This window comes from Scomber japonicus, chromosome 4 (assembly GCF_027409825.1).
Source record: "Scomber japonicus isolate fScoJap1 chromosome 4, fScoJap1.pri, whole genome shotgun sequence".
In the NCBI taxonomy this organism is placed as follows: Eukaryota; Metazoa; Chordata; class Actinopteri; order Scombriformes; family Scombridae; genus Scomber; species Scomber japonicus.
Window position 1 is genome coordinate 34,923,105 of NC_070581.1, and position 21,433 is coordinate 34,944,537.

Genomic DNA, 21,433 nt, shown 5'->3' on the forward strand with positions numbered 1-21,433 from the left:
GGAAGGAAGGAAGGAAGGAAAGAAGGGAGGAAGAAAGAAGGGAGGAAGGAAGAAGGAAAGGAGGAAGGGAGGAAGACGGACAGAGGAAGGAAGGAAGGAAGGAAGTAAGGAAGGAAAGAAGGGAGGAAGGAAGAAGGAAAGAAGGGAGGAAGGAAGAAGGAAAGGAGGAAGGGAGGAAGACGGACAGAGGAAGGAAAGAAGTAAGGAAGGAAAGAAGGGAGGAAGGAAGAAGGAAAGAAGGGAGGAAGGAAGAAGGAAAGGAGGAAGGGAGGAAGACGGACAGAGGAAGGAAAGAAGGGAGGAAGGAAGAAGGAAAGAAGGGAGGAAGGAAGAAGGAAATAACTGAGTACTTAATATGTTGGAATTACACATTACACTTACCTCTTTGGAAACAATTCTGTTTTTCTTTGTTTTCGGAAACAGGATGTGGGTCCGTCGCTGATTACGGTCCCCCTGGAAACATTTCCGTTTTCACCTAGTTTGCAGTTTGTTTCCCTATTTGCTCGTGTTGTGAATATTTGTAACATCGATGAAGGTGTTTTCTGAGTTTGCAGGTGTTATGATCCTTCTCAGCCACCGTACAAACAGGATCTCAGCTTAGTTTAACTCACTAGTCCTGATGATGAGTCTTTATTCTTCATCAACACTGAAACTCAACTGGAATAACTAAAAGAAGTCAGATTCAGATTTATTCAGTTTCTACAGACGTCACATAAACAAACAGTGTCCGTTAGAGGAGCTGCACCTAGTGTCCGTTAGAGGAACTGCACCTAGCGTCCGTTAGAGGAACTGCACCTAGCGTCCGTTAGAGGAACTGCACCTAGTGTCCGTTAGAGGAGCTGCACCTAGTGTCCGTTAGAGGAGCTGCACCTAGTGTCCGTTAGAGGAACTGCACCTAGCGTCCGTTAGAGGAACTGCAGCTAACGTCCGTTAGAGGAGCTGCACCTAGTGTCTGTTAGAGGAACTGCACCTAGCGTCCGTTAGAGGAACTGCAGCTAGCGTCCGTTAGAGGAACTGCACCTAGTGTCCGTTAGAGGAACTGCACCTAGCGTCCGTTAGAGGAACTGCAGCTAGCGTCCGTTAGAGGAACTGCAGCTAGCGTCCGTTAGAGGAACTGCACCTAGCGTCCGTTAGAGGAACTGCACCTAGCGTCCGTTAGAGGAACTGCACCTAGCGTCCGTTATAGGAACTGCACCTAGCGTCCGTTAGAGGAGCTGCACCTAGTGTCCGTTAGAGGAGCAGCACCTAGCGTCTGTTAGAGGAACTGCACCTAGTGTTCGTTAGAGGAGCAGCACCTAGCGTCTGTTAGAGGAACTGCAGCTAGTGTCCGTTAGAGGAGCTGCACCTAGCGTCCGTTAGAGGAACTGCACCTAGTGTTCGTTAGAGGAGCAGCACCTAGTGTTCGTTAGAGGAACTGCACCTAGTGTCCGTTAGAGGAACTGCAGCTAGTGTCCGTTAGAGGAGCTGCACCTAGTGTCCGTTAGAGGAGCCGCAGGTAGCGTCCGTTAGAGGAACTGCACCTAGTGTCCTTTAGAGGAGCTGCACCTAGCGTCCGTTAGAGGAGCTGCACCTAGCGTCCGTTAGAGGAACTGCACCTAGTGTCCTTTAGAGGAGCTGCACCTAGTGTCCTTTAGAGGAGCAGCACCTAGTGTTCGTTAGAGGAACTGCACCTAGTGTCCGTTAGAGGAACTGCACCTAGTGTCCGTTAGAGGAGCCGCAGGTAGCGTCCGTTAGAGGAGCTGCACCTAGCGTCCGTTAGAGGAGCTGCACCTAGCGTCCGTTAGAGGAACTGCACCTAGTGTCCTTTAGAGGAGCTGCACCTAGTGTCCTTTAGAGGAGCAGCACCTAGTGTTCGTTAGAGGAACTGCACCTAGTGTCCGTTAGAGGAACTGCACCTAGTGTCCTTTAGAGGAGCTGCACCTAGTGTTCGTTAGAGGAACTGCAGCTAGTGTCCGTTAGAGGAGCTGCACCTAATGTCCGTTAGAGGAACTGCACCTAGTGTCCGTTAGAGGAACTGCACCTAGCGTCCGTTAGAGGAGCTGCACCTAGCGTCCGTTAGAGGAACTGCACCTAGTGTCCGTTAGAGGAACTGCACCTAGCGTCCGTTAGAGGAGCTGCACCTAGTGTCCGTTAGAGGAGCTGCACCTAGTGTCCGTTAGAGGAACTGCACCTAGTGTCCGTTAGAGGAGCTGCACCTAGCGTCCGTTAGAGGAGCTGCACCTAGTGTCCGTTAGAGGAACTGCAGCTAGTGTCCGTTAGAGGAGCTGCACCTAGTGTCCGTTAGAGGAACTGCACTTAGTGTCCGTTAGAGGAACTGCAGCTAGTGTCCGTTAGAGGAGCTGCACCTAGTGTCCGTTAGAGGAACTGCAGCTAGTGTCCGTTAGAGGAGCTGCACCTAGTGTCCGTTAGAGGAACTGCAGCTAGCGTCCGTTAGAGGAGTTGCAGCTAGTGTCCGTTATAGGAGCAGCACCTAGTGTCCGTTATAGGAACTGCACCTAGCGTCCGTTATAGGAACTGCACCTAGTGTCCGTTAGAGGAACTGCAGCTAGCGTCCGTTAGAGGAACTGCAGCTAGTGTCCGTTAGAGGAACTGCACCTAGTGTCCGTTAGAGGAACTGCACCTAGCGTCCGTTAGAGGAACTGCACCTAGTGTCCGTTAGAGGAACTGCAGCTAGCGTCCGTTAGAGGAGTTGCAGCTAGTGTCCGTTATAGGAGCAGCACCTAGTGTCCGTTATAGGAACTGCACCTAGCGTCCGTTATAGGAACTGCACCTAGTGTCCGTTAGAGGAACTGCAGCTAGCGTCCGTTAGAGGAACTGCAGCTAGTGTCCGTTAGAGGAACTGCACCTAGTGTCCGTTAGAGGAACTGCACCTAGCGTCCGTTAGAGGAACTGCACCTAGTGTCCGTTAGAGGAGCTGCAGCTAGTGTCCGTTATAGGAACTGCACCTAGCGTCCGTTATAGGAACTGCAGCTAGTGTCCGTTAGAGGAACTGCACCTAGTGTCCGTTAGAGGAACTGCACCTAGCGTCCGTTAGAGGAACTGCACCTAGCGTCCGTTAGAGGAACTGCAGCTAGTGTCCGTTAGAGGAACTGCAGCTAGTGTCCGTTAGAGGAACTGCAGCTAGTGTCCGTTAGAGGAGCTGCACCTAGTGTCCGTTAGAGGAACTGCAGCTAGTGTCCGTTAGAGGAACTGCAGCCTTATTTCTTTTCTTTGTCCCCAGAACTTCCTTCGCTGCCAGAACAACAAGACCAACTACAACCTGGTGTGTGAGACGCTTCAGTTCCTGGACATCATGTGTGGAAGCACCACCGGCGGCCTCGGCCTGCTGGGCCTCTACATCAACGAGTCAAACGTCCACTTAATCACACAGACGCTGGAGACCCTGACTGAGTACTGCCAAGGCCCCTGCCAGGAGAACCAGGTCAGAAAACAGGAACTTTAATTTAACTTTACTTATGAAACGTTTAAATGGAGACTCTAAGGCTGCGTTCACACTGCAGTAAATCTGATTTTAATCTGATTTGTAGTCCTGACTGGTCACACTGTTTTGAGCAAGTGGCTCTGTTCAGACTGGGCCACATGAATGACCAATCTGTCATATAACTGCGACAGCAACAACAAACCCTCGAGCTTCTCTTGAACGGAGCCATCTCCCCAAAGATTAAGAGTTTGGTTTGGTCCAAGGACCGATATTTACGTCCTCCAGTGATATCACCTAGCAACAACAACTGGAATAAGTCCTCCAGTGATATCACCTAGCAACAACAACTGGAATAAGAGTCTGGTGCCTCATAGAGTGACGTAGTGTAGAGACGTAGAGAGACGTCACGGACAGTCTGTTCAGACTCAGACACATTTGTCCAAACTTCCTCCCAAAGCTGGTTTGATCTGGTTTCATGTGATTTCTGACTGTTCAGACTTCATAAGAGCATCTGGTTCCAATCTAGTTGGTTAATAATCAGATTTTGGCTTCCAGTGTGAACGCAGTCTAAAGGTTAAAACATATAAAACGGTGAATATTTGGGTACAATCATTTATCTCAGCTCAATAAGATCAACGTTTCAGCATAAAACTGCAGTCCAGGCAAAACAAAAACACGTTGATAAAAAACTAACGAGAACAAACTAAAGAAACGCAGGATGAAAACGAATAAAGGTTCCAGGAGTGAGTGAGACAGTGTGAAGGACTTTTTCTCATTGTTGTGCTTTTCTTCAGCGTACCTGACTCATATTCAGTTGAGCAGACACTTTTACATCTTTGGAGAAATACAAGAATACAAATCTTGATAGAAAACATTTGAACTACACATTTAATTCACAAACTCAAAGCGATGGTTCGGCGTAATTTCGACCTAGCGTCATATGATGCACCATGAGGTCTATCTGATCAGCACCTCAGCTGTTTTTTTCATTTGGTCGCAAATTAGTGGAGTTAGAGCCGTCAGCTGAATGTCTTAGCACAGGTGGTATTTCAGTGCGATATTTCGATGATGTTTACAGCGTTAGCTTTAGCAGCAGAGAAAAATCCATCAGGTGTTATTTTAATAAACTCCTGGTGGACTTACAAACTGTCCAATGCATCGATTTATGAGTAAAGAGCCTATTTGTGCTACTACTACTAGAAGTTTGATAACAATCCAGGCATTATTAGTGGGGTCATTTACCAGATACACTGGTGGTCCCGTTAGCGCCTGTGCTAAGACATTCAGCTGATGGCTCTAACTCCACTATTTTCCGACCAAATGAAAAAAACAGCTGAGGTGCTGATCAGATAGACCTCATGGTGCATCATATGACGCTAGGCCGAAATTACACCGAACCATCGCTTTAAGTCAAAACACAAATATAAAAATCTTTGCATTTCAGGCTTAAAGAAGTCATTTAGGATGTTTTTATTGTTTTCTAACGTAATAATGAGTCAGATTTGAGCCGATCAGTCTGTAAGCATTAAACCCTTTGTGATATTTATTAATCCTGATCACATTTATTGATCCAGACCTGCATCGTGACCCACGAGTCCAACGGCATCGACATCATCACGGCTCTGATCCTGAACGACATCAGTCCGCTGTGTCGCTACCAGATGGAGATGGTGCTGCAGCTGAAGGTTTGTAGCTTTACCCGTTTACTCCGTCTCACTCTGTCCACATCGCTGGAGTTTCACGCCGGCTGTTTCACCGCTGCTGTTTTCTCCTTGGTTACCAGGACAACGCCTCCAAGCTGCTGCTGGCGCTGATGGAGAGTCGTCACGACAGCGAGAACGCGGAGAGGATCCTGTTCAACCTGCGACCTCGAGAGCTGGTCAGAGAACGCTTCCTTAACCCTCCCTGCTCCCGTCTGTTACCATGGCAACCAACTAGGCCTGGGCCATATAGATAAAATCATGCATCACGATATTTTTTACCATTACATTACAAACTCATGTGTAGTTTAACCGTCTGTTTGATCTCAGTTGCTATGGGAACCAACTAGGGCTGGGCGTTTTAGGTAAGCCATTTATATAGAGCGTTAAATTAAAGCAGTAAATTTGGAAAACCCAATAATAGTATCATGAAACATGAAAACATACAATTAACCCCCCCCCCCAAACTAATAATAATAAAAAATAAGAAAGAAGTACAGAAAAATAGAAAGAGAGAAATAAAATACTAGAATAGAGCATTAAATATAAGATTGCAGCATAAAATAATGATTAGCTTAAGGACATAAAATCATGCATCACGATATTTTTGACTTTTTTGATATTTTTTGAGCGGGGAGGTTGCTATGGTTACGAGGGATGGATCTGGAGGACATTGGTCAATCAACCTGTCAATCAGGACGTAGCCACGCCCTAATGCATACCCTGCTTTATCGTCACATATAAAATCAGGGAGGCCAAAATGTCCCAAATGAACATCATACTGCATTGAAGAAGGCTTTAAACTAGCGATTGAGACCATAAACACATTTTGAAAACCTTTACTGAGGTTAGAAATCAAGTGAGAAGTTGGTGAATTCTCCATTGACTTGTATAGAGACGTCAGGTCGCCCCCTGGTGGCCTTTTGATAGAATGCAGCTCTAAGTTACTTCCTGGTTGGCCTCATTTCAGAGGACCAGAACTCCCAGCCTGCTCGTAGTTGGATTGCAGATATTTATACTGTGTTAATGTACTGAATAATATAACTGTGTGTGTGTGTGTGTGTGTGTGTGTGTGTGTGTGTGTGTGTGTGTGTGTGTGTGTGTGTGCGTGTGTGCAGATGGAGGTGATAAAGAAGGCCTACTATCAGGAGAGCGAGTGTGAGGGAGGAGAAGTTTCCCCCCGTGAAGTTGGACATAACATCTACATCCTGGCTCAGCAGGTCTCTCTCTCCTCCCAGTCGGATGCTTTATTCCATCAGTTCATCCTCTCATCCATCAGTTCATCCTCTCATCTATCAGTTCATCCTCTCATCTATCAGTTCATCCTCTCATCCATCAGTTCATCCTCTCATCCATCAGTTCATCCTCTCATCTATCAGTTCATCCTCTCATCTATCAGTTCATCCTCTCATCTATCACTTCATCCTCTCATCTATCAGTTCATCCTCTCATCTATCAGCTCATCCTCTCATCTATCAGTTCATCCTCTCATCTATCAGTTCATCCTCTCATCTATCACTTCATCCTCTCATCTATCAGTTCATCCTCTCATCTATCAGCTCATCCTCTCATCTATCAGTTCATCCTCTCATCTATCACTTCATCCTCTCATCTATCACTTCATCCTCTCATCTATCACTTCATCCTCTCATCTATCACTTCATCCTCTCATCTATCACTTCATCCTCTCATCTACCAGTTCATCCTCTCATCTATCAGTTCATCCTCTCATCTACGTTGATGTTGTTTGTTTCCAGCTGGCCAGACACAACAAGATCCTGCAGAACCTCCTGAGAACTCAGAAGAAAAGTAAAGAGGGAGACGAAGGCATCTCCTCCATGGTACAAACTCTGCAACTGTCCTTTAATAACTGCAACAAACTAACATGACATGTGATGTAGTTTGAAAGTCAGCGGTTTTGTTTCTGCACACTGAATCAGCAGCAGCGTTGTGTTTTCAGCCTGATCAGAAGCTGTTTGTTATTTCTGTCTGTCAGGTTCAGGTTCAACCTAAAACACTTCAAATATCAGACAAAGGAAGACAAGACCAGTGTTGCCAACTTGGCGACTTTCTAAACCCTCATAGCGACTTTTTTCCTCAAAAGCGACTAGCGACAAATCTAGCGACTTTTTCTGGTGTTATTGGAGACTCTGAAATGAAAGCACGTATTGTTCTGCAGTTACTGTCCTCAACGAGTAGTGGGTGCTGCCGTGAGCCCCTCCTCCGATACTCTAACATTTAACAATACAGAACAAAATTGATTTACTTTTTTTTTTTTTTTAAACAAACCAAGAATCAACATAAGAAAGCTCATTTGTAGTTTTTAACATATTTAGGGTTTTTTAACTCACTTTTTGTCCCCAGACGTTATTCCTCTCTCCTACAGCGTCCATTACAATAACATGCAAATGGAAAATTATGGAAAATTATGCAAATTAGGCGATGACGTCATTTAGCGACTTCCAGCGACTTTTAGGACAGCCAATAGCTACTTTCCTTACTGAGGAGTTGGCAACACTGGACAAGACAACAGGATTAGAGTTTCTACTTGCAAGGAGAACGGACGGAGATCAGCTCAGTTACAATCTCCAACCCGCTCTGAGCAAACCTTGCCGAACCCTTTCTTTTATTCTCTTCAGGACTTTCCCTAATTTACATAGTCATTGCTGCTCTAAAGGGTGGGGGTCACAAGTCAGTCACAGGTGGTCACACACACTTCGGAGACTTCCTGAGCAGGGTCACAGGTCCTGAAAAACAAGTTTAAAACAGCAAGCTTGTATACTATGACTATAAAGGTTAATGATTATAGAAAGGGGTAAATATGAGATAACTTTATGTACAATAATTCCAACCCTGTCCTCGTTGTTTCCAGCCTGATCAGAAGCTGTTTGTTATTTCTGTCGTCACATTTACGGTTTGTAATAATGAAGTCTATAATAATGCTGCTGTTTGTGTTTCTGCAGCTGAACCTGAACAACCGCCCGCTGTCCCAGATGTTAACGTCCACCGCTCCGGCTGCCGTAGTGGAGCAAGATCCACTGGAGTACTACGACCTGCTGACGGCTCAGATAGAGGTACGACCTGAAACACCTGAAACAGTACTTTGCTGTAGTACAGTTAGAGGTACTAGTACTTTACTGTAGTACAGTTAGAGGTACCAGTACTTTACTGTAGTACAGTTAGAGGTACCAGTACTTTACTGTAGTACAGTTAGAGGTACTAGTACTTTACTGTAGTACAGTTTGAGGTACTAGTACTTTACTGCAGTACAGTTAGAGGTACTAGTACTTTACTGCAGTACAGTTAGAGGTACTAGTACTTTACTGTAGTACAGTTTGAGGTACTAGTACTTTACTGCAGTACAGTTAGAGGTACTAGTACTTTACTGTAGTACAGTCTGAGGTACTAGTACTATACTGTAGTACTGTTAGAGGTACTAGTACTTTACTGTAGTACAGTTAGAGGTCCTAGTACTTTACTGTAGTACAGTTAGAGGTACTAGTACTTTACTGTAGTACAGTTAGAGGTACTAGTACTTTACTGTAGTACAGTTAGAGGTACTAGTACTTTACTGTAGTACAGTTAGAGGTACTAGTACTAAACCAGTCAGCAGTGTGTTAACAGCTCCACTAATCTAATGATGTCATATATAATAATATATAATACTGTGTTCAGATCGTGCGTGAGGACCGCAGCATGGAGCAGATCGTGTTTCCGGTTCATCCGATCTGTGAGTTCCTGACGGAGGAATCTAAATACCGCGTGTTTAACACCACCGAGCAGGACGAGCAGGGGTCAAAGGTCACACATTTCTTTGAGCAAACTTCCTTCCTGCATGGAGAGATGGAGTGGCAGAAGAAGCTGCGGAGTGAGAAAACACACACACACACACACACACACACACACACACACACACACACACCACAGACTGTATAGAAACAGACGTAACATCCGTGACGTCACCCATTGGTTTGTGGACTGCTGCTCGGAAGCCAATAGTTTCTAATCTAGGCAGCGCCATCTTGAACATTTCAGGTGCATGCTGGGAAAAATAAAAACACGGATTCTACTTATATGGGCATGAGGCGGGGCCATGGGCGGGGCGGGGAGATTGCTATGGTTACAAGGGCTGGATCTGGAGGACATTGGTCAATCAACCTGTCAATCAGGACGTAGCCACGCCCTAATGCATACCCTGCTTTATCGTCACATATAAAATCAGGGAGGCCAAAATGTCCCAAATGAACATCATACTGCATTGAAGAAGGCTTTAAACTAGCGATTGAGACCATAAACACATTTTGAAAACCTTTACTGAGGTTAGAAATCAAGTGAGAAGTTGGTGAATTCTCCATTGACTTGTATAGAGACGGTCGCCCCCTGGTGGCCTTTTGATAGAATGCAGCTCAAAGTTACTTAGTGTTTTTTTAACAGACGCACTCTTTTCTTATGTGTGTGTGTGTGTGTGTGTGTGTGTGTGTGTGTGTGTGTGTGTGTGTGTGACAGGTATGCCAGTGCTGTTCTGGTTCTCCAGGAGAATGAGTCTTTGGGGAACCATCTCCTTTAATCTGGCTGTCTTCGTCAACCTCATCATCGCCTTCTTCTACCCGTACGACTCAGGACAAGGTACGACTGATCATTGTGATCAGGATTGTGTAAAAGAACAACTTTTGCACTAGTTAAGAATTCATGACAGAAAAACATTTGTGCTCCCCTCCTCCTCTCTTCCTCTCCTCCTCTCCTCTCCTCTCCTCTCCTCTCTCTCCCCTCCTCCTCTCCTCTCTCTCTCCTCTCCTCTCCTCTCCTCTCCTCCTCTCCTCCCCTCCCCTCTCCTCTCCTCTCCTCCTCTCTCGTCTCTCCTCTCCTCTCCTCTCCTCTCCTCCTCTCCTCTCCTCCTCTCCTCTCTCTCTCCTCCTCTCCTCCCTAGGAGCGATAGATGACTCCCTGTTGTTGATGCTGTTCTGGATCCTGACCGGTCTCTCGGTTGTTGGATTGTTCTCTCAGCGTTACGGTTTCCAGCCGCTCACGCTGGCTCTGATACTCCGATCCATCTACCACCTGGGCATCGGGAACACTCTCATACTGCTGGGATCGCTCAACGTAAGAAAAACTACATTACCCATCAACCACCTGGGCATGAGACCCACACACTGACATCATTCTGTCATTCAGTCAGCTGTGCTCTTTTTCCTAATTTCCTAATTTCTTTTCTAAATTTTCTACTATCAGTTATTTTTCTTTCTGTTCCTGTTAAATCTGTTCCGGACGCAGTTCACACCACACATCTTCTACTAGACTTTTTGATTATAAAGGAAGATTTTTACATCTTAGTTTAGTTTGTGTACCGTATTTTTCGGACTATAAGGCGCAATATCAATGAACGTGTCTATTTTCGTACATAAAGTGCACCGGATTATAAGACGCATTAAGCGAAACAAAACGTGTGTCATCTTCAGTGTCTGAGTGTAACAGCTGGGCGATTTCGGCATCAAGCATGCCCGGATCCCTCTCGTCATTATCCGAGTCAGTCTCGTTGCTGTTACCGGTACTCGGCTGTTGTTCAGTGATGATTCCGGCCTTCATGAAAGCTCGGACGACACTTGAGACTGATACCTTAGCCCAGACATCCACCATCCATTGACTGATACCTTAGCCCAGGCATCCACCATCCATTGACTGATACCTTAGCCCAGGCATCCACCATCCATTGACTGATCCCTTAGCCCAGGCATCTACGATCCATTGACTGATACCTTAGCCCAGGCATCCACCATCCATTGACTGATACCTTAGCCCGGGCATCCACAATCCATTGACTGATACCTTAGCCAGGCATCCACGATCCATTGACTGATACCTTAGCCCAGTCATCCACCATCCATTGACTGATACCTTAGCCCGGGCATCCACGATCCATTGACTGATACCTTAGCCAGGCATCCACGATCCATTGACTGATACCTTAGCCAGGCATCCACGATCCATTGACTGATACCTTAGCCCGGGCATCCACGATCCATTGACTGATACCTTAGCCCAGGCATCCACCATCCATTGACTGATACCTTAGCCCAGGCATCTACGATCCATTGACTGATACCTTAGCCCGGGCATCCACAATCCATTGACTGATACCTTAGCCCAGGCATCCACCATCCATTGACTGATACCTTAGCCCAGGCATCCACGATCCATTGACTGATACCTTAGTCCAGGCATCCACCATCCACTGACTGATACCTTCGCCCAGGCATCCACCATCCATTGACTGATACCTTAGCCCGGGCATCCACAATCCATTGACTGATACCTTAGCCAGGCATCCACGATCCATTGACTGATACCTTAGCCCAGTCATCCACCATCCATTGACTGATACCTTAGCCCGGGCATCCACGATCCATTGACTGATACCTTAGCCAGGCATCCACGATCCATTGACTGATACCTTAGCCAGGCATCCACGATCCATTGACTGATACCTTAGCCCGGGCATCCACGATCCATTGACTGATACCTTAGCCCAGGCATCCACCATCCATTGACTGATACCTTAGCCCAGGCATCTACGATCCATTGACTGATACCTTAGCCCGGGCATCCACAATCCATTGACTGATACCTTAGCCCAGGCATCCACCATCCATTGACTGATACCTTAGCCCAGGCATCCACCATCCATTGACTGATACCTTAGCCCAGGCATCCACCATCCATTGGCACATAGTGGCGTAACTCGCCCGGCGTTGCCTCCCTGTCTTGGTGAATGTGTGTTCGCCTTCTGTCATCCACTGCTCCCACGCAGCTCGCAATTTAACTTTGAACTCTGCGCGGCTCCTGACTACGGCAGCCGTAATGCGTAATTATGACAGATTTTTGAGCGCTGTGTACCACATAAAATCGGTTCGAGGTCAGTAAGCACAACCAGAATTAATATATAAGGCGCACTGTCGATTTTTGAGAAAATTAAATGATTTTAAGTGCACCTTATAGTCCAAAAAATATGGTATCTTTACCTTTGTCTTGGTTTTGGTTTAATAAATGAAGTTAACCTGCTGTTCTGTGCTTGTCTTCACTTCCAGCTTATCAATAAGGTCGTGTTTGTGGTGAGTTTTGTGGGGAACAACGGGACGTTTATTATGGGATACAAAGCCATGGTGATGGACATGGAGTTCCTCTACCACCTGGCATACGTGCTGACCTCCACACTGGGCCTGTTTGTCCACGAGCTCTTCTACAGCATCCTGGTAAGATCAAACATGAGCGCTCCAGGTTGTGTTTGATGTGTGGATGGATGTGAAGGTATTGACCAGCGTGTGTGTCTGCAGCTGTTTGACCTGATCTACCGGGAGGAGACGCTGTTTAACGTGATAAAGAGCGTGACTCGTAACGGCCGCTCCATCCTGCTGACGGCGCTGCTCGCTCTCATCCTCGTCTACCTCTTCTCCATCGTCGGCTTCCTCTGCCTGAAGGAAGACTTCATCATGGAGGTTGACCCGCTGCCGCAGATCGCTGCAGGTAATCTCTCACCTTCAAACATAAATATCTGAGTCTCGTAGAGATGGAGATACGAGAATTATCAAATGAATTACTCCGTTGACTGATCAGTTAATCGACTAATCATTGCAGCCCTGTTTCATACCTTTACTGTGACATTAAATATTAAAACAGACTCAATAAATGATCTATAAAACTAGTTTGATGAGTATTAAAAGACTTTTTTTAAAACATTTAATATGTGCAAGAGTGGCAGATTGAAATATAACTATTATATGTAGGTTTTGGGATTTCTATCTTTTAAAAAAATAGAATATTTTCCTTTCATCAAATTCATGCAAGTAAGAATTTTAGGGACTAGAAATTACTAACTGATCAGAAGAGGCTGAGAAACCCTGAATCTTCACTACTGGAAGTCATGGGTCGAGGTCCAAACTGGGTTCTGATTAAAACCAGTTGACTTTGCTTTGGTGCAGAAGATGTAGTTTATACTGGTGAGCTCCCAGTCTGTGTGTGCTTGTACTGGTGAGCTCCCAGTCTGTGTATGTTTGTACTGGTGAGTGTTTTTGTTTCTCAGCTCCTCAGCAGAGTGAAGCCTCGCAGGAGTTCCTCAAGTCCTGCTCTGCAGACGGAGTCAGCTGCACCTCCGAGACCAGCGGCGTCACCGCCACCGAGGACGAAGGTGAGACTGAGACTGACACACAGCTGCAGGGATCAGCCGGACTGCTCACATCAGAGACAGACTGATGGGTCAATGTTAATATTACAAATAGCACATGAGAGAAGGCAGCAAGACAGCATGGAGGCACACATAGAAACACTGTCCTGATGGCTGATATACAAATTATAAAACAACCTGCTGGAAACCAGTTACGAGTTCATGTTTACTGATCTTCTGTGTGTGTGTGTGTGTGTGTGTGTGTGTGTGTGTGTGTGTGTGTGTGTGTGTGTGTGTGTGTTTCCAGAGGAGGCCGACTCTGAGCGTGCGTGCGACACTCTGCTGATGTGTATTGTGACGGTGTTGAACCACGGTCTGAGGAATGGAGGAGGAGTCGGCGATGTTCTCCGCAAACCTTCCAAAAATGTGAACAAGTCTTTTTTTTTTTTTTTAAACCATTTTAACCGTCCTGTTGTCCTCGAGTCAAGGAAGGATGGAAGGAAAGGAGGAAGGAAGGGGGAAAGGAGGAAGGAAGGGAGGAAGAAGGAAGGAAGGAAAGGAGGGAGGGAGGAGGGAGGGAAGGAAAGGAGGGAGGAAGGAAGGAAGGAAGGTAGGAGGTAGGAAGAAGGAAGGAAGGAAGGAGAGAGGGAGGGAAGGAAAGGAGGGAGGAAGGAAAGAAGGAAAGGAGGAAGAAGGAAGGAAGGAGGGAGGGAAGGAAAGCATGGAGGAAGGAAGGAAGGAAGGAAGGAAGGAGGGACGGAGGGAAGGAAAGGAGGAAGAAGGAAGGAAAGGAGGAAGGAAGGGTGGAAGGATGGAGGAAAGAAGGACACAAAGGTTAATGTTTTAGGAGAGAATCTTTGTGACTGAGTCAGGTGTGTCTGTGCGTGTGTGTGTGTGTATGTGTCTCTATGTGTGTGTTTGTGTGTGTTTGTGTATGTGTCTCTATGTGTGTGTGTGTGTGTGTGTGTGTGTCTCTATGTGTGTGTGTGTGTGTGTAGGAGCCGCTGTTTCCCGCCCGCGTGGTGTACGACTTGTTGTTCTACTTCATTGTCATCATCATCGTCCTCAACCTGATCTTCGGTGTGATCATCGACACGTTCGCTGACCTGAGGAGCGAGAAACAGAAGAAAGAGGAAGTCCTGAAGACAACATGTTTTATATGTGGTGGGTAGAAATAAATAATAAATGAATGACTTAGTTTTGGACGATGTTGTGAAAACCATACAACAGATATTGGGACAACAGATTCCTCTACCATTTACAACTCTTTTTTTAAGTGATTTACCTGACGGGATGGCAAAAAATGATAAATACCTCTTAAGAATAATGTCTGCAGCAGCAAAATAAAAAAAAGAAGAAGAAAGGAGAGAGGGAGGGAACGAAAGGAGGGAGGAAGAACGAAGGAAAGGATGGAGGGTAGGAAAGGATGGAGGAAGGAAGGAAAGAAGGAAGGAGGGAGGGAGGGAGGAAGGAAGGAAAGGAGGAAGAAGGAAGAAGGAAGGAAGGCTTATTACCCCTAAGTGGCTGCAGTCAGACCCACCCACAACCTCTAACTGGTGAGAGGTTATTAAAGAAATTCACCAGATGGAGAGACTAACCTTCCTGCTCAGACTAAAAAGAGATGGGAAAGATGGATGGTGTTCTTGATGAAGGAGGAGGGTCCTTCATGACCTCCCCTAGGCATGGGCCGGTTACCAGTTTCAAGGTATACCACGGTATGAAAAAGTCACGGTTTCAAAACCACTAAAATGTTCCATCACACCGTTCCTGCAGTATGAGCGGGTTCTCAATGTGACGTCTGGTCAGAGAGAGAGTGGAGGTCCCTGGTCTTGTGCAGCTGCAGCGTGAAGTACAACCCCTCCCGTACTCCGGTTGCTGTTACAAGCAGGTAGCTCTGCAGGCTGTATGACGGCTGAAAGAGCCCCCCGAACTTTCCCCCCCGTCTAAAAGGACCAAGTCGGCTTTATTTATACTTCGGCTACCGTAAAAAGACAGACGGCCGCGGCTCGGAGGAAGAAGGTAACGGACAGTAGCAGCGTGAGGAGGAAATACATCCAATATGATCGTGAGCAAGTCTCTAAAAACTGTTGATTCAGTTTTAAGCTCCTGCTGCATTTATTTATTTATATTTATCTTAGATGTGTTTTTACTTTTTTCAATTATTCATGTTCTGATCTTGAGCCACAGGTTCAGTGATTGCATTTATTTGCATTTTGTGTTTTTTTTCACAAAAAATAATTAATTTATGTCGTGACTTGAGCTTTTTTATTATTTATTTAGAAATAATTCAGTTATTTTTTATTATTATTTATTTTAAATACATATTCACTAAAAATAAAAGACCGTTCAATGGAAAAATAATCAATATAATCATAATACCGTGAAACCGTGATATTTTTACCTAAGGTTATCATACCGTCAGAATCTCATACCGGCCCATGCCTAACCTCCCCCTCCTTTCTACTTTTGTTTTATTGTCTTGCTAATGCTCTGTTTGATGTGGTGTATAACCGCCAGATACTTTCCAAGGGACACACACTGTCTGAACTGAGTAGAACAAAATGATGATCCAGTTGCCTGGCTATGTTATTTCTCATTTGAATGTACTGTGATGTTGTCATGTTTGACTATTCCTGACATAAAAACTAATAAAAAATATAAGTATCAAAAAAATAAATGAATGACTTAGTTAATAGTTCAGTCACTGGTTAAAGGGGTGACGTGGAAGATTAGCACACCAGCATTTTACCAGAACCGTCCCCAGATTGAGTTCAGTTAGAGACACTTAATAAACTCTCCAACCTTTCAGTCTTGCTTCATCTAATAACAGTAATGCCGTAGTGGTTTCAGCACGATGAACCAGTCGTCATTCATTTCAGTCCATCGAACACTGAGTCATTACAATCTGACTTTACAATCGTCATTTACAAAGGAAGGAAGGCAGTTTTATTTATATAGTGCATTTCATACACAACGGCAACTCAATGTGCTTTACATAAAACAGAAACATTAAAACATACAATTAACTCCCCCCACCCCATAATAAAAACAAAGTACAGAAGAATAGAAAGAGAGAAATAAAATGCTAGAATAGAGCATTAAATATAAGATTGCAGCATAAAATAATAAATTAGCTTTAAAATCATTAAAAGGACATAGAGTGCAAATGAAAGATTAAAATGTAAAGTGCTTTAAAAGAGCTCAATCATAAGCTCAGGAGAAGAGAAATGTTTTTAACCTGGATTTAAAAATGATTTCAGTTCTGCTGCTAGTTTGTTCCAGTTGTGTAAAAGCTGCTTCATCATGTTTAGTCTGAACTCTGGGCTCAACTATCTGACCTGAGTCAGTAGATCTCAGAGCTCTGGGCTCAACTATCTGACCTGAGTCAGTAGATCTCAGAGCTCTGGGCTCAACTATCTGACCTGAGTCAGTAGATCTCAGAGCTCTGGGCTCGACTATCTGACCTGAGTCAGTAGATCTCAGAGCTCTGGGCTCAACTATCTGACCTGAGTCAGTACATCTCAGAGCTCTGGGCTCAACTATCTGACCTGAGTCAGTAGATCTCAGAGCTCTACAACAAGCCAACAACTAACTAACATCAGGGCAAAAATACACAAAATTCAGAAACCCTGAGTGGTATTACAGACAGCACAGGTCAGGGTTAGCTGGTTAGCACAGGCCAGGGTTAGCTGGTTAGCTGGTTAGCACAGGTCAGGGTTAGCTGGTTAGCTGGTTAGCACAGGTCAGGGTTAGCTGGTTAGCTGGTTAGCACAGGTCAGGATTAGCTGGTTAGCTGGTTAGCATCACTTCAACACAGCACATTCTGTTGATAATCATAGTTTATGTTTCAGACTAAACTTCTGTCCCACCCTACATAAAGCATCTTTACCAAACATCGGTTCACACACTGTCTGGTCCTCTGTGTGTTGTTGCAGGGCTGGAAAGAGATAAGTTTGACAATAAGACCGTGTCATTTGAGGATCACATCAAACAGGAGCACAACATCTGGAACTACCTGTTCTTCATCGTTCTGGTGCGCGAGAAAAATAAGACGGACTACACCGGACCTGAGAGCTACGTGGCTCACATGATCAAGGTAAAACATCACGAGACACACTACACCAACAGAGATCCAAACAGGAAACCTCAGGTGCCTCCACAGCTTCTTCTTCTTCTGCTTCTGTTTCAGAACAACAACCTGGACTGGTTTCCACGGATGCAGGCGATGTCTCTGGTGGTAACCGACGGCGACGGGGAGCAGAACGAGATGAGGATGTTACAGGACAAGCTGTCGTCAACCATGAGGGTGGTGACGACCCTGACCAGTCAGCTGAATGAGCTAAAAGAGCAGGTACACACACACACACACACACACACACACACACACACACTCCTGATCTGAGGAGCTGTTTAGTCAGACGTTTGTTTGTGAGGATACAAGCTAACTAGCTAGTTTTCTGCCGTGGTCTTACTGTCCTTCCTGCTTTGCTGCAGATGACGGAGCAGAGGAAGAGGAGGCAGAGGATGGGATTTGTTGATGTCCAGGCGGGAGCCAGCGCCGCCGCTGCAGTTCCCCCCAGCGCTGCCGGAGGAAACCACCAAATGTACAAGACATAAAGAGACGATTTAAGTGAATGCAAACACTAGAACAGAGAAATGAAACATGAATGATATCTTTAACGCTCCAAAAAGCCTCGGCAACAACAGCATACCACTGTAGATAGACACAGTTAGCATTTTTGAGTAAGTGTGATAACGTCAACAATCCATCCGACTGATTTTCTCTGAACATGACATCAGCTCAGTGTGCTAGCTAACGTCTCCAACCGTAGCTAACGTCTCCAACCGTAGCTAACATCTCCAACCGTAGCTAACATCTCCAACCGTAGCTAACAGCTGGGCTTCACTCTGCCTGCCAGCTCATTTAAAGTCGACCAAACAGAATCTTTTCATTCCTAAACACTATTCATGACTATTTATGACCCACAGTTCATAGATAAAACCCTTCATTGGAGCCCTTTGTGCCACGCCTGTGATATACCTTCATGGCAGATCGATGGGATATTTGTGATGCAGCTGGAAGTTTTACATCAATCTGGAAGTTTGTCAAATTCTAATTAGGTCTAATTCATAAAGACACAATTATACAACAAATAACATAACATAAAACTTCACTGTTTGAATTATAACAGTGACAGTTATCCTTTATAGTTTACAACAAAGAATAATGAAATATTTGGTTTGATGTGAACATTGATTTTTCCTCCATAAACTGAAAACACTGGGGGGGGGAACTGAGACTTTGGGAAAAATGAGGAAGTCCAGGATCAAATCCCTCCTGGTTTTAGATGTAAAACGAAGACTTTACTCATGAGGTCAATATCATAGAAAGAAAATGTTCGTGTGTGTGTGTGTGTGTGTGTGTGTGTGTGTGTGTGTGTGTGTGTGTGTGTGTGTGTTAGCGTAGAGAATAAAGAGGCATCAACTTGCCTTAGTGTAAATAGAAACTGACCTGCAGCATTTTTTTGTTTTTTTGCTGATTTAACTTTTTCAGCCAAAAGTTGAACCCAGTTGTGTGTCATGTAACTCTGGGAAATGTTGTTTTTAATAATATATATTGTTATTATGATTAAATAGTGATATATTTATGACTTTGTTTTTAACACTGTAAAGTAGCTCAGTACAGACACTGGATTATGAGTGAACTGCTTTAAAACGTTGTGTTTGTGAACAGAAAATAGCATTTTATTTAGTTTATGGGTACAGACGGGGTGAGGAAGAGGAGGACGACGTCAAATGCTCATCTTTTAAACATTTATTTACTATGAAGAACAAAATGCATGTTTTGTAACATGTTAATGGGTTGTAGATATTTTGCAGTGGGGTCTGATTTAAATTGAAGATAAAACAAATGTTAGAGTTAAGTGATTTTATTTAGTGTGGTATTAATGAAATCATCAAGTCTGAAAGTGAATGAAATGAGTTTCCAAGCAGTTTTTCTCCAATTTGCCATTTTTAGCCTAAAGATTGTGAAGATTAAGCAAAGTTTAAATCCTAATAATACTGAGATTGTTTGCATTTGTGGCCTCAACATTACACAATGCTGGAAAGAACTGTTGAAATCTTGTGTTCAGAATCATCATTCAGACAGTGGCTGAATGAAAGCTCACAAAGCGTACCATTGGGAATGTGATGATTTATTTAATAAGCAAAAAGCATTTTTAAGGTGTCTTGTGAAAAGTTTACATTTTGTCCTGGAGGTGCAGGAGAAGACATCCTCAGTCAGCAACATCCAAAAGGAACATAGAGACGTGAAGAAAGGGAAATGTTTTCTTCTTATTCAATAAAAAGTTAACAGCTGATCGATGGGATTGGAAAAGTCTTTTTTTCTGCTACATGCAAACACAACACACAATATTCCATGTGAAGCACAATGACACTATAAACGGCCATAATGTCGACATAATAAACCATGTCATAGTACAATAGGTCATAGTAAACCATGTCATAGTACAGTAGGTCATAGTAAACCATGTCATAGTACAGTAGGTCATAATAAACCATGTCATAGTGCAGTAGGTCATAGTAAACCATGTCATAGTACAGTAGGTTATAGTAAACCATGTCATAGTACAGTAGGTCATAGTAAACCATGTCATAGTACAGTAGGTCATAATAAACCATGTCATAGTGCAGTAGGTCATAATAAACCATGTCATAGTACAGTAGGTCATAGTAAACCATGTAATAGTAAAGTAGGTCATAGTAAACCATGTCATAGTACAGTAGGTTATAGTAAACCATGTCATAGTGCAGTAGGTCATAGTAAACCATGTCATAGTGCAGTAGGTCATAATAAACCATGTCATAGTGCAGTAGGTCATAGTAAACCATGTCATAGTACAGTAGGTCATAATAAACCATGTCATAGTACAGTAGGTTATAGTAAACCATGTCATAGTACAGTAGGTCATAGTACAGTAGGTCATAGTAAACCATGTCATAATAAAGTAGGTCATAATAAACCATGTCATAGTACAGTAGGTTATAGTAAACCATGTCATAGTACAGTAGGTCATAGTAAACCATGTCATAGTGCAGTAGGTCATAATAAACCATGTCATAGTACAGTAGGTCATAGTAAACCATGTCATAGTAAAGTAGGTCATAGTAAACCATGTCATAGTACAGTAGGTCATAGTAAACCATGTCATAGTACAGTAGGTCATAGTAAAGTAGGTCATAGTAAACCATGTCATAGTACAACAGTAGGTCATAATAAACCATGTCATAGTACAGTAGGTCATAGTAAACCATGTCATAGTACAGTAGGTCATAGTAAAGTAGGTCATAGTAAACCATGTCATAGTACAGTAGGTCATAATAAACCATGTCATAGTACAGTAGGTTATAGTAAACCATGTCATAGTACAGTAGGTCATAGTACAGTAGGTCATAGTAAACCATGTCATAATAAAGTAGGTCATAATAAACCATGTCATAGTACAGTAGGTCATAGTAAACCATGTCATAGTACAGTAGGTCATAATAAACCATGTCATAGTGCAGTAGGTCATAATAAACCATGTCATAGTACAGTAGGTCATAGTAAACCATGTAATAGTAAAGTAGGTCATAGTAAACCATGTCATAGTACAGTAGGTTATAGTAAACCATGTCATAGTGCAGTAGGTCATAGTAAACCATGTCATAGTGCAGTAGGTCATAATAAACCATGTCATAGTGCAGTAGGTCATAGTAAACCATGTCATAGTACAGTAGGTCATAATAAACCATGTCATAGTACAGTAGGTTATAGTAAACCATGTCATAGTACAGTAGGTCATAGTACAGTAGGTCATAGTAAACCATGTCATAATAAAGTAGGTCATAATAAACCATGTCATAGTACAGTAGGTTATAGTAAACCATGTCATAGTACAGTAGGTCATAGTAAACCATGTCATAGTGCAGTAGGTCATAATAAACCATGTCATAGTACAGTAGGTCATAGTACAGTAGGTCATAGTAAACCATGTCATAGTAAAGTAGGTCATAGTAAACCATGTCATAGTACAGTAGGTCATAGTAAACCATGTCATAGTACAGTAGGTCATAGTAAAGTAGGTCATAGTAAACCATGTCATAGTACAACAG

The 21,433-nt window shown here is 43.9% G+C and overlaps 1 protein-coding gene across 1 annotated transcript in view; it reads left to right on the plus strand.

Annotated features, from left to right (window-relative positions):
* The window catches only part of itpr3 (inositol 1,4,5-trisphosphate receptor, type 3), a 50,810-nt gene extending 32,345 nt beyond the window's left edge, over nt 1-18,465 (plus strand). Inside the window, exons 26-42 of the mRNA XM_053318118.1 lie at nt 3,221-3,421; nt 4,996-5,106; nt 5,205-5,300; nt 6,240-6,341; nt 6,879-6,962; nt 8,085-8,195; nt 8,797-8,989; nt 9,628-9,747; nt 10,049-10,221; nt 12,204-12,368; nt 12,450-12,639; nt 13,196-13,300; nt 13,584-13,702; nt 14,275-14,440; nt 17,212-17,372; nt 17,466-17,627; nt 17,771-18,465. Of these exons, the coding sequence (XP_053174093.1) occupies nt 3,221-3,421; nt 4,996-5,106; nt 5,205-5,300; nt 6,240-6,341; nt 6,879-6,962; nt 8,085-8,195; nt 8,797-8,989; nt 9,628-9,747; nt 10,049-10,221; nt 12,204-12,368; nt 12,450-12,639; nt 13,196-13,300; nt 13,584-13,702; nt 14,275-14,440; nt 17,212-17,372; nt 17,466-17,627; nt 17,771-17,893 (2,382 nt within the window). The 3' untranslated portion in view covers nt 17,894-18,465. The remainder of the gene's footprint in view (nt 1-3,220; nt 3,422-4,995; nt 5,107-5,204; nt 5,301-6,239; nt 6,342-6,878; nt 6,963-8,084; nt 8,196-8,796; nt 8,990-9,627; nt 9,748-10,048; nt 10,222-12,203; nt 12,369-12,449; nt 12,640-13,195; nt 13,301-13,583; nt 13,703-14,274; nt 14,441-17,211; nt 17,373-17,465; nt 17,628-17,770) is intronic.
* The last annotated feature ends 2,968 nt before the right edge of the window (nt 18,466-21,433 follow it).